Raw genomic sequence first — 18,304 nt, forward strand, 5'->3', positions numbered from 1 at the left:
TCGGGATCGCGTTACCAATGACGAAGTATATCGCCGTGCGGGAGTAGAGCCGCTCCATGTCCAAGTCACCAAGCGTCGGTTCAGATTTGCCGGTCACATCCTTCGGCTACCGGACCCGAGACCTGCCCGTGTCGCGGTTCTGTGGAACCCGAAGAATGGAAAGAGACGGCGACGAAGACCTAAAATAACATGGAGGAGGACTTTCCTTGAAGATTTACGTTCAGTCGAACTGTCATGGGATGAAGCAACAACTGCCGCGATAGACCGAGTTTGATGGCGTTCTCTTGTCGCCCGATGCGCCGATTGGCGCGGGAGGATCTAAGTCTAAGTAAAGCAACACCCAGGCCTAATTACTGTAACACCTGTTCTCATTCAAGAAATCACTGAAAGAGGACCTGCCTGACAAAGTGGGCTAGACCTAAAGATCCCCAAAAGCCTGACATCGTGCTGCGATCCAAGGAAATTAAGGATCAAATGATAAACCAAGGAACTGAGATCTCTCAGGCTCAAAAGGGCCACTTCTAAAGCTGTGGGAGTCCAGCAAACCACAGTGAGAGGCATTATCCACAAATGGCGAAAACACTGAACAGTTGTGAGCCTTCCCACGACTGGCTGCCTGACCAAAATTACCCCAAGAGCGCAGCAACAACTCCAAGAGGTCACAAAAGACCCCAGAACAACATCCAAAGAACTGCGTCCCTTACCTCAGTTAAGGTCAGCCTTCATGGCTCCACCATAAGAAAGAGACGGGGCAAAAATGGTCTGCGTGGCAGAGCTCAGAGACAAAAAGCACTGCTAAGCAAAAGGAACATAGACGCTTGTCTCAGTTTTGCCAGAAAACATCTTGAAGATGTCCAAGACTTTTGGGAAAATACTCTGTGGACTGATGAGAGTGTTGAACTTTTTGGAAGGTGTGTGTCCTTTTACATCTGGTGTAAAAGTAACCCAGCATTTCAGAAAAGGAGCATTATTACCAATAGTAAAATATGGCGGTGGTAGTGTGATTGTCGGGGGCTGCTTTAGGACTTGTGGTAAATGGAACCATGAATTCTGCCGTCTACCAAAGCATCCTGATGGAGAATGTCCGGCCAGCTTTTCATGACCTCAAGCTGAAAGCGCACTTGGGTTGTACGGCAGGACAATGATCCGAAACACACCAAGTCCACCTATGAATAGCTTAAGAAAAACAAAATGAAGACTTTGGAGTGGTCTAGTCAAAGTCCTGACTTGAATCTAATTGAGATGCTGTGACATGACCTTAAAAAGAGCCCGAAACCTTCCAGTATGGCTGAACTAAAACGATTCTATAAAGACGAGTTGGCCGAAATTCCTCCACAGCACTGAGTAAAAGACTCATTGCCCGTTATCGCAAACGCTTAATTGCAATTGTTGCTGCTGTGGATGTTAAGGTTTAGGGATCAATCACTTTTTCACACAGGGCCATGCAGATTTGAGGTTTTATTTTTTCATCTTAATAATAAATCCCTTAATTTAGAAACTGCATTTTGTCTTTACTTGTGTTATCTTTGTTAATATTTAAATTTGTTTGCTGACTGGAAACATTTAAGTGTGACAAACGTACAAAAAATAGGAAATCAGGAAAGGACAAACACTTTTTCACACCACTAAGGCTACGTCCACACGTACACGGGTATTTTTGAAAACGGAGATTTTCCGTTTTCGTTTTAAAAAATAATCCCGTCCACACGTAAAGGTAGAAATGAAGGAAAACGCTGCTAGGAACACGCCAAAGCAACAGGTGGCGCTATATTCCTATCCATGTAGAAATGTTGGCCAATCAGAAGTCTAGAAGCCTCGGTGGGAAAAAGTAAACAAAGCTGGGGCATAGAAGCAGAACCGAGTCGTATGTGTGGAGGGACAGTAACTGTGTGTGTATATGTAAGCATTTAAACACTGCAGAGAGAACAATTAACAGTAACAGTATTGTAGAAATTCATTTCACCGAAACAATAACGTGGCGCACAGTGTGACGTCAAAAAGGCGCACACCTTTGACGCTGCGTTTTCTGCGTTTTCTGCGTTTTTCTCGTCCACACGTAAATGCAAAAACGAAGTTTTAGAAAATATCCATCCTGGCCGGAGTTTTTAGAAATCTCAGTTTTCAGTGACCGAAAACGCCGTTTACGTGTGGACGAAAGGTGCAAACGCATAGAAAAATCTGCGTTTTCAAAAATACCCGGGTACGTGTGGACGTAGCCTAAGTCTGGAATTGAAAGGCAGGTCTGTGCGCTGTCCCGAACACAATCAGGACATCAGTGTGAAGCGCTACAGGGAAGCAGGGCTCAATATATCACTTTACAACCCAATATCACAAAACGTGACCAGCATGTCCATTTCATGCTTTGCATGAAGGTTTCTTACAAATCAACACTTAGTAAATGACATATTATGTTTGTGACTCATTTTGAAATGAAATGAGTAACAAAGTAACGCTTTTTGTTGCTGTAGTTCTTTTTTTATGGAGCTTTAATTATAAAATATGAATTCAGAACGACTAAAAGCGCTATTTGTGATTGCAAATTAGTATTATTCTATTAGATGCCAGTATTTTAATAACTTGTGAACCCTTTAAGTATTTAATTATGAATGATGAGTTAATTATATAACACTTAGTTTTCCACTAATAAAACAATGGTAATTATAATTTTGATGATTAGTGCCCGTCAGGTGGAAGAAATAAGCATCAAATCTCAATAAAGAATGAGCAGAAGGTTACTCATGATTTGTTGATCATCTACAGATCATTAGAAGTAAGCATAATTAATAGAAAATAACTAAATACAGTTACCAATACATGCCATGAATCATGCAGTTCTTGCTGCAGAAAGTGTAGAATGTGTGTGTGATTCACACGTGCATAAACACACTTGCCTTTAGCCAAAGTGAATGTTCCAGGTCGTTGTTTATGTCCGACTGGGCTGTGCACGGGAACCAGGCATCAGGGGGCAAATTCTCACTCACCTGCAGGTGATGGTACGTGCAGAGCTGCGCACCAAAGAGGGGCAAGCAGAGCAAAAAATAAAGAGTTACTTACTAAGGAAGTGCATGCTATGTATGCAGAAAGTCAGGGAAAGCTAGAAAAAAAGAAGCAAAATTAATCTCAGACAACACAACTTATTCAGATCAGTTTATTTTTTATTAGGGTACTCTTTTGTGTCAGTCATGACCCCATGAAATGATTCATATGTCCCCGAGACGGGCGAGGCTCACGACCAACCCAAAGAAGCTTGCAGTTAGAGGGCAGGAGGAATAGTTCCTGGGGTACCACTTGGGAGGCGGGCGGTTGAGTCCTCATATGGACAAAACAAGACAAGGACATGGCTATTGACTTCAGGAAGACATCCCCCCATCCTGCACTAACAGTGGTAAATGGTGCAGCCATTGAACTGGTGGACAGTTATAAGTATTTGGGGGTTGTTCTTGATAAGACTATGTCCTTTGAGTCACATCTTGCTGCTACAGTGAAAAAGGTTCAACAAAGACCGTACTTTTTAAGGAGGTTGAGAGGTTTCAATGTTTCATCTGAAATGATGACTCTTTTTTTATAAACGTTTTATTGAATCTGTTTTAACTTTCTGTATCATTGCTTGGTACGGTAATATGTCCCTGAATAATAAGACCAGACTTAACAACCTGGTTAAAATGGCTGGTAAGATTTCAGGGAGGTCTCAGGTCCAGCTTGTGGACTTTTATAACAGGCAGGTGCTTAAGAAGGCAACCTCTGTCCTGTTGTGCTCAGATCATCCTCTCTTTAATGATTTTCAACTGCTTCCATCAGGTCGTCGTTATAAAGTGCCTGCAGTGAAGACAAAGAGACATAGATTGTCTTTTGTACCTACTGCTATTTTCATAGTTAATAACACTAAACCATAAGTGTTGTTGCCATTGCACATTTTGATGAAAAATCTTGGTTGTTTTCTCAGGCTTAGATTATATTATATTATTTTGGAGTGTGTATGTGATGTGTTGGTTGTCTGTTTGTTTGTTTGTACGGACATACTGAAAATCGATTTCCCATTAGGGACAATAAAGTTACCAATAACCAAACAACAGCCATCTCATTCTGCTCGCGTTCCAAGACCATAAAAGATGGGGCCGTTCTTGGGGCTGGCCGGTTATTCACGCCGGTTAGTAAATGCATCGAGTTGATGTCATGTCATTAGCGGATTTACATTAACAAGGAGTGAAACAGGTATAGGCAAACTTAGTGAAGCCACAAAACTTTGTGAAGCCAAGTTTGTTTTTCCTCAGCTGCTGTGAGGTCACATATCATCAACAAGGCGTTTTCACCAAAGAACCACCACTGACTGAAATAATGTCTCTGTTTTTGGCTGTTCTCTGTAAATATTTCTATGTGATGCTGATGTTCTGTCATTACGGACCAAAATCTCTGAGGAATCTTTCCACCATCTTGTTGGATCATGAAGAATTCGGTCTGAGGGCAAAAGGGGTTCAAACCTGGTACTAGCAAGGTGCACCTGAGTGCTGCAATATGTGAAACTCCATGAATGCAGGTTCTTGTTTCAATGCACATTTCTATAGAATATAATCACTTTTCTTCATGCATCTCCTTAGTGTCCAACAGCATTAGAATGAAAAGACTGCAAACATAAAACAATACACATAAGCTGTGAAATTACCCTACGCTGTGATAACTCCAGTTTTTATAAAGATGCACTCAAGGCAGATTATTTTGTAATCATCAAAATGATTTTTGTTGTTGTTTGATTTGATTTTAACTTGATGACTGACAAGTTTGAAATATTTCAATCATCCAACTTTGAGATTCTGGAAATTGTCTTTGGTGGTGAATCTAAAGAATTGATACTTTTTCCATTGTATAGATCTCTTGTACAGAATGTATCCAGTCTTCTATCGTTGGTGGTTCAGGCTTAAGCCATCTTCTCATAAGAGGCTTTTTACTTGCGGCCAGAAGGATATACAGGAGTCTTCTGTCGTTGGAATTCAGTTTATCCACTGGTACATTGCACAAAAATATGGTCTCAAAAGTTGAAGGAAAAACAAATGAAAAAACATTTTGTAAATGATCTTGGATTTGAGACCAATACTGGCGAATAACTTTACAGTCCCAAAAGATGTGGAAATGGTTAGCTCCGTCTCCCCCACATCTCCAACATTTATCACCAATTCCTCGATATCTTTGTTGAGCAGGAGAGATCTATACGATGGGAAAAGTGTCATTTTCTCTTAAACTTCAGAGGGATACCTTCTACGGAATATGGTCTAAATGGACAGACTATGGTAAGCATAGCCTTCAGCTAATCCAAAATGCTGCAGCAAGAGTCCTGACAGGGACTAGAAAGAGAGAGCAGATTTCTCCTGTTTTGGCTTCCCTTCATTGGCTTCCTGTTAAATCCAGAATTGAATTCAAAATCCTGCTCCTCACATACAAGGTCTTAAATAATCAGGCCCCATCTTATCTTAATGACCTTGTAGTACTATATCACCCTATTAGAGCACTTCGCTCTCGCTCTGCAGGCCTACTTGTTGTTCCTGGAGTATTTAAAAGTAGAATGGGAGGGAGAGCCTTCAGTTTTCAGGCCCCTCTTCTGTGGAACCAGCTTCCAGTTTGGATTCCTTTTTGCTAAAGCATATAGTTAGGGCTGGACCAGGTGACCCTGAATCCTCCCTTAGTTATGCTGCAATAGATGTAGGCTGCCGGGGGATTCCCATGATGCATTGAGTTTTTCCTTTCCAGTCACCTTTCTCGCTCACTATGTATTAACAGACCTCTCTGCATTGAATCATATCTGTTATTAACCTCTGTCTCTCTTCCACAGCATGTCTTTATCCTGTCTTCCTTCTCTCACCCCAACCGGTCGCAGCAGATGGCTCCGCCCCTCCCTGAGCCTGGTTCTGCCGGAGGTTTCTTCCTGTTAAAAGGGAGTTTTTCCTTCCCACTGTCACCAAAGTGCTGCTCATAGGGGGTCATATGATTGTTGGGTTTTTCTCTGTATCTATGAAGCGCCTTGAGGCGACTTTTGTTGTGATTTGGCGCTATATAAATAAAATTGAATTGAATTGAATTGAATTGAATATGAGGTGTGATTTTGTATATGATGTTACAACCCTGAGTACTACGTAAACCTACCTGCCCTGCTGCCTCCTAACTCTAGTTTTTTTTTTTGTTTTCTTTTCTCTTCTTTTTCTGTCTTCTTTATTTTTCAATTATAAGTTAAAATCTGACAGCAAAGAAAGTGTAAAAAGGCAAACTACTGTTATGTTCAACAGCTGTCCCAATAAAAGAGATAATAATAAAATAATTTATACTAAAAAACAACATTGTCCAAAAATGCATCGAGCAGCGGTGAGGACTCCATGCTGACTTTATTGTCATCTGGAAGTCTTTTACGTGCTCTGTGGTTGGTATTTCATACCTTTGTAAGTGATGGTTCCCCAGTGGCAGCATGGGCCGGGCAACGGGTCCGGTCCTGGTGAGACGCTGTGGCAGTGGTTGCCCACTGGTCAGTGTAACCCAAAGGTGTAAAGTAACCACAGTCCTGAACACTGGAACTCCTCTCAAATTCCTCACACACACCGTCACCGTCAAAAACATAACACTGACTGGGTTCACCTTGGGAGACGGAAAAGAATGAGAAAGGAGGATTTATGAAAGAATATAAAGCCTGGTTTCTTAATCTGGCAGGGTATCCAATCATCCCCCACTGTTAGACTGTCATCCAAATCTATTTGTCAGTGAACCAAATCTGAGCAAATCTATTCTATTCTATTTTCGTTGGCCACGTCAGCTCAAGCATATCTGACTCTCTGCACTGTCAACAGACTGTAAATTACGCTGAGAAATGAACTCAATTAATTATTAAAGATTAAAGTAATTTGGTGATATTAACGAGGAGAAACCTAATATGAGACTCGGTATCTGCGGATAAGCGAGTCACAGCAGCAGCAGTGTAACAGCATGAATTACAAAGAACTGTCAAAGCAGTGTCAGACAAGACAGAAATACAGACAAAAATATGCCTTCTTCTATTTTATTGTCTCTCTTGCTATATTTAGATTTTTTTCCACATGAACTGAACTTTTAATAACTCTAAAAATTCATCAGTGACAATAAGATAAGGGAAATAAAACTTTCCACCAAGAATTAAAGTAGCAGCAGCGCTTTTATGGCAGAGTTTCTGTGAACTAGGGCTGACCCACTGATTCTGACACTCTTGATGGACAAATATGCGCTCATTGAGATGTGCATGGGTAATATAAAGGGTATAAAAAGAAACTTTCAAGCAACATTTTAGGCCTGCAGAAAGATATGTTCCATCAGATTATATGTAGTTGAATGTAAACTTCCTTTAATGCTGGTCTTTATCAATTAAAACATTTCAACAAAATGAGAAGTGAGACTGAAAGTTCCACATTGTGTCATGTGTGGCCTATTTTTTTTTCCATATAGCAAAGGTCATCAAGTTCCATGTCCTTAACTTGACTTTTTATTGCTGTGCTATGGAATAAACAAAGATGCTTTGGGGTAAAGGCCTTTAAAACCGTGATGGACAGATTAACAGATGATGCAGACGACATTGTGATCTGTAGTTTTAGTAGGGAGCGAGCCTGGAGAAGTGGTATGCTCTAGAGAGAAAAGAATGAAAATTAGTAGTAGAGAGACAGAATAGATTGGTGTAAATGAGAGGGAGACAGGTGTGACACTGAAGCTGCAAGGAGAAGAGGTAGTGAAGGTGGATGAGTTTAAATACCGAGGGTCAACGATTCAGAGAAACGGATAAGAAAAGTGAAAAAGAGAGTGAAGGCGAGGTGGAGTGGATGAGTGATCTGTGACAGAAGAAGATTAAAAGGGAAGATTTACAAGCTGGTAGTGAGACGTTCTGTAATGTACGATTTCAAAGTGGAGTTGAAGATACTTTTATGTATTTTTTGGAGTGACCACGAGGATAAGAAACTAGTATACTAGCAGGAGAGCTCAGGTCGAGTGATTTGGAGACAAAGAGAAAGAGGCGAAGCTAAGATGGTTTAGACGGTTTAGACAAGTACAGAGGAGGCGTAGTAGTTACAGTGGGTAAACAGTGTTGGGGAGTAACGGAATACATGTACCGTCGTTACGTATTTAAAATACAAAATATGAGTAACTGTATTCCGTTACAGTTACCGTTTAAAAAGGTGGTATTTAGAATACAGTTACTTTGTTGAAATAAATGGATTACACGGCGGTACTTCCCTGTTTCATATTGTGGCGGGTCAGGACTGTTTGGGTTTTGTTTGACAGCTACGTTCTGTTGTTCCAGGTGGCAGCGTTACGGTTGCCATGGTTACAGGGTGACGCTCTCTCTCTGCGTGTTTCCTGGGTGAGAGAGGCCTTTTTGTTGTTGTTGTGCTAAGCTAACAGGCAGAATGCTACAGGTATAGCTCTAAAGAATGTAGCATCATGGGCAGTGTAGTCCGTGCTGCAGGGAGAATGGACTGCCATCAGTGTTGCCAACTTAGCGACTTTGACGCTATATTTAGCGAGTTTTCAGACCCCCTAGCGACTTTTTTTCTAAAAAAAAGTCGCTAGGGGGTCTGAAAAAAAAAGACCTGAAAGCGCATATCGCTTTTACTCTCAACAAGCAGCGGGTGCTGTAACGCAGTCAGTTCTTCTTTTACTCTTATGCTGTTTTGTGGATCACAAGGTTTAAAACTACTTATAAACACACACGCACAGTAACTCCACCAGAGTGCCTATTTCGGGTCACTTTTGCCGGTCCGAGCCCGGATAAAGGAGCAGGGTTGGAATTGTGACATTAAAAAAACAATAATTGCTAAAAGAAATTTAATTTGTAGTTCTAAATAAATTCTAAATGCATTTAGGACGTTTTTTACTCACTTTATGTCTCTTCCACGATGTTATTTCTCTCTCCAACAACATAGATTACAATTACATTAGCATGACCAATTATGCAAATTAGGTGATGACGTCATTTAGCGACTTCTAGCAACTTTTAGGACAGCCAATAGCGATTTTCCTTACTGAGGAGTTGACAACACTGACTGCCATACACGTTATGTGTCTGTGAGCGAGGAGGGAGAAAAAGGAAAAGTACGAGCTGTCATCGAGCAGAAACGGGAGCTGGAAGCATGTAAATATAATAATAACCACTGCAGCCAAGAAGAGAGCCTGACGAGCCCAGTTGTAAGTAAGCTATTAAGACTCGACTGTACACCGTGTTCGTGTTTTCCTCTGAAACAATAAGTTCTGTTGGAGCAGCCTTTCAACGCCTCTCTCTGTCTCTGCTAGCAAAGTTGACCCAGACAACAAAGTAAAGCTAGTTTTCAGCTACGAGCCGACACAGAACCCACCGTATTAGCCAGAGGTCCCTTTACTACGGTTCGGAGCCGCGGACCTTCAGTAACAGTAATAAATCACAGCAATAGTACATTCATGTAGTTGTAAACAGCATGATAATATATTAAGTAATCCAAAGTATTCAGAATACGTTACTCTCATTGAGTAACGTAACGGAATACGTTACAGAATACATTTTGGGGCATGTAATCTGTAATCTGTAATGGAATACATTTTAAAAGTAACCTTCCCAACACTGAGGGTAAAGGATACTAATGGAACTAACTGTTCATAGAAGAAAAGAGGAAAACCACAAGGTTCCTGGATGCTGTGGGCACAAAAGGGCATTGCCAAATAAGAAACAGAAGTAAAGTCTTACAAGGCAACAACAGCGATATGTGTTAAAAATGTTAACACGTAGTTTTATTCTAACTACGTGTAAATGATTTCTCTTGCAGTATAACAGACCACAAGCATATGTAGAGTGGAGAAGTGAATATAACAAGCTACAGCAGTGTCTCACAGAAAAAGTGGAAAGCATATAATGCAGCAGGTATTCATAAACAGGGCGGCAGACGTTACACACTTCAGACGTTTGGCCTCACGAACATGCGAACAGCTGCAGAGGTCACACAGACAGAAAAACAATGATGCACAATTGGCTTCAATTAATCAATGGAAACATGGTTCTGATAAAAAAGCAAATTAGGCCATTCAAAGCCATGTTGTCCTCTTTGGCAATATTAGACTAAGTGAACTCAACACTCACCCCACCCCTGTTGTGGCTACACCTGTGGAAAACGATTAAGTCATTTTAATTCCAAATGTTGTATTTATCAGGCTTGACAAAAAGGAACTGATTGACAACCTTTGATGTCACTATTAAGGCCATCTGTTCTTCATTTAGGTCTGCATGCTGCAACCATACTGTGCAACCTTCATTTAGTCAGGCATTTAAAAGAAACAATTAAAAATCTGTAACCTCAATTTAAAAAAAGGGAAATGAAAACAGTCGTTTTTAAAGCCATTAAAAAAAATCCAGCTTGTCCACAACCGATCTGTGACAGGAGTAGTTGGTGCAAACAGAGCAGAGACACAGATGCGGCATAGTGGGAGTTAACTGGGTCAAGCAAATGTGGCAAGAAAACCCAAACAAATATTCTGTCTATGACTAAGAAGTACGACTGAATAATTGGTTTTAAGTGTTGCAATTTGTAAAAACCTGTTTTTGCCAAATGGTTTTCCTTCCTAGTCATGATGTCTTTTATTGTAAAACAAGAGATGTAATAACTTCAGTCACGGCATAGCAAGCCGTGGTGGGGGGGGCGTTTCCCCCTGACAAATAAATTGACTGGATGATGGAAACTCTAGCCCTGTAACAAGCTTAAAAACTTGAATAACTACCATCCAGCTGCCAGAAGAAACAACACGCGGCCTGAAATGAAAGCAACGGTCGCACTGTCTCATCTCAGCTTATCACACCTTCATATGGAATATTTCTTTTATCGGCTGAGGAGTGTCAAGCAAACAGTCAGTCACACAGAGTATGAACTCTGAGGCTGCGGAGGAACACCGCATACCGCAGCAGTGCAGCTGATTCATGTATTATTGACAGCACTGCGTGCTCTCACCCAGCCAGTCTTTCTATGAGAAGCAGCGACTTGTTGACAAGCCTGCGACGTGACATGATGAAATCGTGCGTGGCGTTCACCTTCTCTGTGCCCTCTGATTGGCTCAGCTCTTCCATGTTGCACTTTATGAACGTGTTTACTTAACTTCAAAGGAGAAAAACACACAATGACAGAGGCACGGTTCTCAACTTTGTGCTTACAATGGAGTGTTTTGGGTAAAACCCCTTCCATGTTGTGTTGTTTTGTGGCCTGTCTGCATGCTTCAGATCGGGTGAGGTGCGGACACAAAGTATTGTTGTCTTGCAGTGGAATTGCAAACGATGGGGGCGCTCTCTGCGGCTTCTTTGTTTAGCTTTACTATGATTTTGGTACTTTTTTACTGTTTTTTAACCACCTGGTCTATTGTTATTGATGAATGAACTAAATTCCCAGACATGGACTAAAACGCCACAGACTAAAATTGGATTAGGCCTATTTTATAAACTAGGTGCCAGATTGATATAAAAATCACGGTGTTTGTAAACACTTTGGTGCAAACGATGGTTTTAGGATCAACACTATTGCTCTATAATCCTAAAAAAAAAGGTTTTAGTTAGGGATGCAACGATACCAATTTCTTCAAACCGATACGATACCGATACTTGGATCTGAGTACTTGCCGATACAGAGTACAAAAAACAATACTTCTACCACACACACACACACACACACACACACACAAATGCAATGAATTGGAAGACAGGTTTTATTTTATTCCCTGCCGATAAAAAATAAAATCTTAATAAAAATGACCACAAAAAAATTTCAAGTGAAAAATAAGCACTTCTGTTAAATTATTGCAGAGTCTCCACGTTGTAATTTAACAAAATATCACTGAACTATTGGCACTGTCTCGAGCTTTCAGAATAATAAATAAACTTCTGTTTGGAATCAAATAAATACAAATTAGGTTTGAGAATAAAATAAACTTTTAAATTGTTGCAGAGTGTCCATATTGTAAACAAACAAACAAAATAATTATTATTAAATAAATAATAAATAAAATAATAATTGGCCCCCTAGTGGCCAATCTAAAGAACTACAACAGAAATGACAAGCCACCCTCTGATTAATGAAATAAGTTGGTATCGGTTCATGGTATCGGTTAACTTTTACGAGTATGAGTACACACACATTTTACAGTATCGGCCCCGATACCGATACCAGTATCGGTATCGGTGCATCCCTAGTTTTAGTCATAGAAACATAGTCGGCCTGTTTCGCAGCATCCTTTAAGCCTCGTCCTACACTGAGGAAGACTGCTTGTAAGAAAGGAAACTAGTCAGTTTTCATTTTTGTTCACTTGGAAACAGATCAGAGTATTTAAAGGACATTTAACAGAGGGCACGTTTCCAAAGTGAGGATTAACAGGTGAATCTTTTTGTCTGAGACTAAATCTTGGACAAAGCTGCTTTATGGCAACTGCACAAGCCACTGAGCCACAAACTTTTTGTTAAGGTTTCTCATCTTACTACAAATCTTCAGTTGTTTATTGTATATATTACAGGAACAAATTGTTCTTGTATAAATCTCACCAAAGCTTAACCCCTTCCCCCCAAAAAAAGCATAACCACAGCAGCTCTTACCTAATTCGAGCCTTCTTATTGGGTATAAAAACTAGAAATAATGAACCTCATCACCCCTCTTGCTTGCACTTGATTCGCTTCGGGCAGTCGGAGCTACAAGGTGGCCCTTCAATCACCTAACTGTGGGGTCACTGCACAAAAACCAGCAGAATAAAGCCTTCGACTGTGTTTATGATCCCCGACTGAAGGGAGCTGGCTCACTGCTGCAGATGTGACTTGATAACAAAAAAATGTATGACTTATTTTAGCTGAAGGATATCAAACAAAATGAAAAATGGACACTATGTCCAAAACGCAAGTGTTATTGTAAGCTGATTTTTGCAATTCAAAACCAAAACATGATCTCTGATAAAAAGCAATAAACTTCATTTATCAATATTCCAAGGCCTCTGTTTTATAAAGGTCAACACTAAATTACCAGAGAAACATGCCTGACACATGTTTTCAGACTAAACCATGTACTTCACTGCTGAAAAGTGTTTTTTCCGGATGTTTCTTTGCCAGCCTCATGTCAAAAGACTTGTGACTACTTATCACCCCTCAGCTCATCTGTTTTCGCTTAAGTTGCTGTGATGTTACATTAATGGTTTGTGGAATTCATTCAAGCCAGAAGCTTTTATGTCTTGTAAATTAAATTTGATTGGGTTGAATTTTTCTGTCTCTTAATGCTGCTGCATGCACAAATGTGAGATTTCTGGCCACTTAGTGACCACTCCTTCACACTAAAAGTTCACATAGTATTTGTGTTTTGCATGTAAGTCAGAGTTGGTTCGTGTTATGTCTGGTAATAAAAAAAAAAAACTCAAACAGTTTGACAGGCTTCCAATTTAAACTGTGTGTAAACTCGAAGCAGCAGAGACAGTGAATGGCACTCACCATTGCATTTAAAGCCCATCTCCTTGCCGCATCTCTTAGAGCAGCCATCGCCATCCAACAGATTACTGTCATCACATTCTTCTGTCCTACAGAGGGATTATCAATCATCATTATCAATGCCCTGTGTAATTAATCACCAATGTTATCAGCATGTTAATGTGCAACATACCCCTGTATGAGGCCATCGCCACAGTAAGACTGTCCATGTGTGTAGAGAAGCGGTGGCGAAGCATCACTGAGCTGACCATCAGCTTCCACCTGGATTGTGTACTTGTACTTAACTCCCTGTGTAACAAACCTGAGCAGAACAAGAACAGAGACAAGAAACTGTTGTGTAATGTTTCCTTTGGCATTATAAAACTATAACAGAAGATTGTTCCAGCCTTCAAAGGAGCACTTACCCACATTTTTACTGCATTGTGTTATGAACTGATCATATAATGTTTATAGGCTTGATTATAAATGGCTTTGAGTCAGTCGATACTTAATAAAATAAGAATTTTGTGCACAATGGTGCCAGTTTGCTGTACTTTTTAAAAAAGAAATACTGTTGTGCAATGTAGGAAGGAAGCGTTGTATTTATTATGTTTCCAAACAGATTCATTATGGTGGAATTTGCTCTCCCTGTAACCTTGTATTATCCAGTGACCTTAAAGCCTCGTAGCAGGAAGTATGTGTAACAATACCACGGCGAATGTGTCTGGACTATTGATCTGTTTTGGTGCGCCGAGGCTATAAAAAGACCATCCCCCCTGTTTTCTTAGCACAAATAAACTGCCCCTGCATCCACCTGGGGTAGACCACGAGTATCACACAACTGCATTATCTAAGGTGTGTCCAATTTCACCAGACTCTAGAAATTTCCTTTATTAATTATGTATAAGTGAAGGAAATGAAGGTTGTGAAAAAAATCCTCATTTCCTGTTGATCTAAACTGTATCTATAGTCAGCTATATCTTCCACCCTTCTGCCACAACTCCTCTCTCTTCTTTGTTCTTAGAGGCCTGACATTACTTGATGATATACATCAACATCATGACCATCTGCCCAATAATGTGTTGGTCCCACCTTTTTCTGTCAAAACAGTCCTGTCCCACTGAGGCATGGAGTCCTCTAGACCCCTAAATGTGTGCTGTGGTATCTGCACCAAGATGTTCCCAACAGATCCTTTAAGTCATTGCAAGGTGGGGCCTTTGTGGATTGGACTTGTTCGTCCAGCATGTCTCACAGATTCTTGAACGAAGACCATGACAACACTTCAAGCTCGTTATCGTACTCCTAAATCCATTTCTGAACCATTTTTCTTTGTCCCAGTGTGCATTGCACTGCTTCCTCCAGCTTGCCTTCTTGCCCGACTACAATAGACATTAAGTCGGCTAGCCACATGATGTGAAAAAGGACATAACCATCAGACCAGGCCACCTTTTTCCATTGCTTTGTGGTCTAGTTCTGATGCTCACGGGCCCCATTGTTCTGGTTGTATTGGTCAGCATGGGCACCATGACAGGTCTGCAGGTATGCAACGACATACACGATGCACTGTGTATTCTGACATCTTTCTATCAGAATGAGCAATTTTTTGGCATTTGTCTGTTGGATCGGATCAGCCTTCACCCCCCCCAACTGTATCGGTGATCCTTGACCCTGTCGCTGATTCCCTGCTGTTTTTTTTTTCCTGAACCACTTTTGATGGATACTGATCACTGCAGACTGCAGCTACTGATTGGAAGGTTGGTGGTTCGATCCCTGGCTCTCCCTGGTCTACATGCCAAAGATACTAACCCCAAGTTGCTCTCTGATGCATCCATTGGAGTATGAATGCATGTGAATGTCAGATAGTAAGCACTTTAAAAGCATAGAAAACAGTGTTTGTGTGAATAGGTGTGAATGGGTGAATGTGTCATGTTGTATTAAGCACTTTGAGTACTCCAAAGTCCATTTACCATTTACAGGAGCTTTGGAGATGCTTTGACTCCGTCATCTAGCCATCACAAATGGTCCTTGTCAAACTTGCTCAAATTCTCACACTTGCACATTTTCCTGCTTTTAATACATCAAATTTAAGGACATAATGTTCACTTGCTCCCTAATATATCCTACAAACTAACAGGTGCCAGGATGATAAGATAATCAGTGTTCTCGCTAGTAAACAACAAGTAAAAATTCATTCACCAGCAGTGTTGGTCAAGTTACATGAAAAAAGTAATCAGTAACTAATTACTGATTACTTCCCCAAAAAGTAATCCCGTTACTTTACTGATTACTTATTTTCAAAGGTAATTAATTACTTAGTTACTTAGTTACTTTTTAAAAACACGATTTACAACCTGAATAGGTGATAAAGTGATAGATCTTTCAGCCCAATTCTACTTTTTCTGCATAATCATCATACAAAATGTAATCAAATGGAAAAGTCTCTTTTTAAAACTTGTTTTATTAGTTTTAATCTTTTAACTTTATGCATCAAGCAAAAATTTAATTATCTGCAACATTCTCTGACTGGAAGAAATTTGTTTAACATTTAAACCTATTTTCTGCACATTCCAGCACATAAAATAAAATATTTTTTGTGTTTACACTCAGTCTTTCAAATAGATGCAAGTAAAACACAGCAGAAAATAAATAAAGTCAAAGACTAGCGGTCCTGTTGCTCTATTTTCACCTGTAAAGCAGGAGTGGGGTAGGCGGAGGTTTACCCTGGTGCAGGTGTGCTGCGGTCAGTGGAAGAATCCGCGAGTTTCTCTGTGAGTTTCCCATTACGTCGTAGCTACTCGGTGCTTGTTTGGAAGTTTAGGGGTTTTTTCTCTGTAAAAAGAAGTTTTCTTCCCACGCACAACGGACACTAATGTTTTTGTCACTTTTTATGGAATCAAACTCAAAGTAAGGTCAGTACTTCCACGCTTTAAACGCTGCACGCTCATACTCTCTCTGCACTCGATATATGATCCATTGTTGATCTGCACACAGCTGTTGTCACAAACGTCGCACTCGCTTACGTCACTGTCATGAGACATTCTCGCAAAAAAATCACGGTTTTAGTAACGCAGTAACGCAGCGTTCCTACGGGAAAGTAACGGTAATCTAATTACTGTTTTTGCAATAGTAATCCCTTACTTTACTCGTTACTTGAAAAAAGTAATCGGATTACAGTAACGCGTTACTGCCCATCTCTGGTAATCATAAACCATTTTTCAGAATGAACTCAACATGGCGATTTCTCTTACATCTACATTCTACAACTGCTTATATGGTAAATGGTAAATGGACTGGTTCTTATATAGCGCTTTTCTACTCTGTCCGAGCACTCAAAGCGCTTTATACAGCTAATTCATTCACACAAGCACTTCTAAGCTTAAGTGCTAAGTATCTAACATTCATACACATTCACACTCCGATGGATGCATCGGAGAGCAACATGGGGTTAGTATCTTGCCCAAGGATATTTGGCATGCAGACTGGAGCAGCCTGGGATTGAACCACCGACCTTCTGGTTAGTGGCTGATCCGCTCTGCCACCTGACTACAGCCACCCCAAATATAAAAAGTTCAGTGCAAGTGACAAAAGGCAGAAGGTGAAATAAACTATTCAACCCTGACTATAGGAGAAGCAGTTCTGCATGGTGTTTGTAAAAGTATGGTCTTATAAAATAGGGGTAAGCATTAATCTGGGGAATGGGAAAACTCACGTTCATAGACGCCAAACGTGATTAAAGAATTTTTTATGAATAATGAAAAAAAGACGTGGAACAAGAAGTTCAAATCATCAGACTTGCACTTTTGTATAAACCTGGTGAACGCGTGAAAAGGACATGACTGATTGTCACTTTCTGAAAGTGCTCGAATAGTCAGACACACGTCATCTATTCCAACGTTGCAAAGGTACAGGCAGGGAAATTCCTGTTTGTCCATATCACAAAAGAATTGTTGGATATCTGAAGAAGTCCTCTGTTATTCACACCCACTTTAATTTGTCCAGCTGTGTCGAGGTGAAAAGAAGCCAGAGTTTTAACTTTCTCCCGCTCACTCTCTTTTTTTTATTGTTTTAGGATGGGCCATGGTTATGCACAACAGATAACTGATTGGGGTTAGTGGTGAGGTTGGGTTCAGCTTAGAGCAAAGGGAAACACATCAGTGGAGCAACTTTGAAACAGGCTTTCTGGAACACTTTTAGTTTCCAGTGTTGCCAGACAATGAGCTGCATGTACGACAGCGTAAAGCATCAACTATTTCTGTAGCTTCTGTTTTATTTCATCCACTGATTTAAAAAAAATCACATTGGATATTAACAGTGTGGGTTTTTGATTAATTAACCAGTCATATAGTCCTTACGCACTCATCCTTTCAGCATATACTGCAAGTTCAGATGCAGGAAATGGCCAAGCATCTGATCCAAGCAGCCACTGGTGCTTATGGCTCACATTTGGTTCATATTCCAAAAAGAAAGAGATCTTAATCTGCTTACTTTGCTTCACCTCTGGTGTGCTTTTGCCTCCATCAGCCCCCTGTTACCACAGTTCACTCTCCCTTCTCCTTCCCTCACCAACAATGTGCTTCACTTCAAGTTTCTTTGCCTCAAACCTCTACTCTGTCCACACCTCTCATTTGTGTCTCTCTGTATGCCTGTATATCTTTTTCAATTGCTGCTGTCCCTCCTCCCCTCGCCTCTTTTTCATCTCCCCTACTCTCCATTATCCCACCCGCCCTTCCTCGCTCTCCCCTCCTTTCCAAACTCATTGCTCTTAAACTCTCCCGTCTCCTCACATCAACCCCTCTTTGCCCTCCTCAGTCCCACATAACTCAATTCCCCGTGGTTCTTACATCTTTTTGCACTTAGACA

General features: G+C 40.6%; 1 protein-coding gene across 2 annotated transcripts in view; it reads right to left on the reverse strand.

Moving 5' to 3' along the window:
* pappa2 (pappalysin 2) overlaps positions 1–18,304 on the reverse strand; it is a 102,277-nt gene that overhangs the window by 46,363 nt on the left and 37,610 nt on the right. For both annotated transcript variants that reach the window (XM_085141189.1, XM_085141190.1), the window contains exons 12-15: positions 13,638–13,766; positions 13,469–13,554; positions 6,419–6,615; positions 2,892–3,005 (exon numbers count right to left, since the gene is read on the reverse strand). In XM_085141189.1, coding sequence (XP_084997315.1) covers positions 2,892–3,005; positions 6,419–6,615; positions 13,469–13,554; positions 13,638–13,766 — 526 coding nt within the window. The remainder of the gene's footprint in view (positions 1–2,891; positions 3,006–6,418; positions 6,616–13,468; positions 13,555–13,637; positions 13,767–18,304) is intronic.

The sequence above is a fragment of the Neolamprologus multifasciatus genome, chromosome 18, assembly GCF_963576455.1.
Source record: "Neolamprologus multifasciatus chromosome 18, fNeoMul1.2, whole genome shotgun sequence".
NCBI classification, from domain to species: Eukaryota; Metazoa; Chordata; class Actinopteri; order Cichliformes; family Cichlidae; genus Neolamprologus; species Neolamprologus multifasciatus.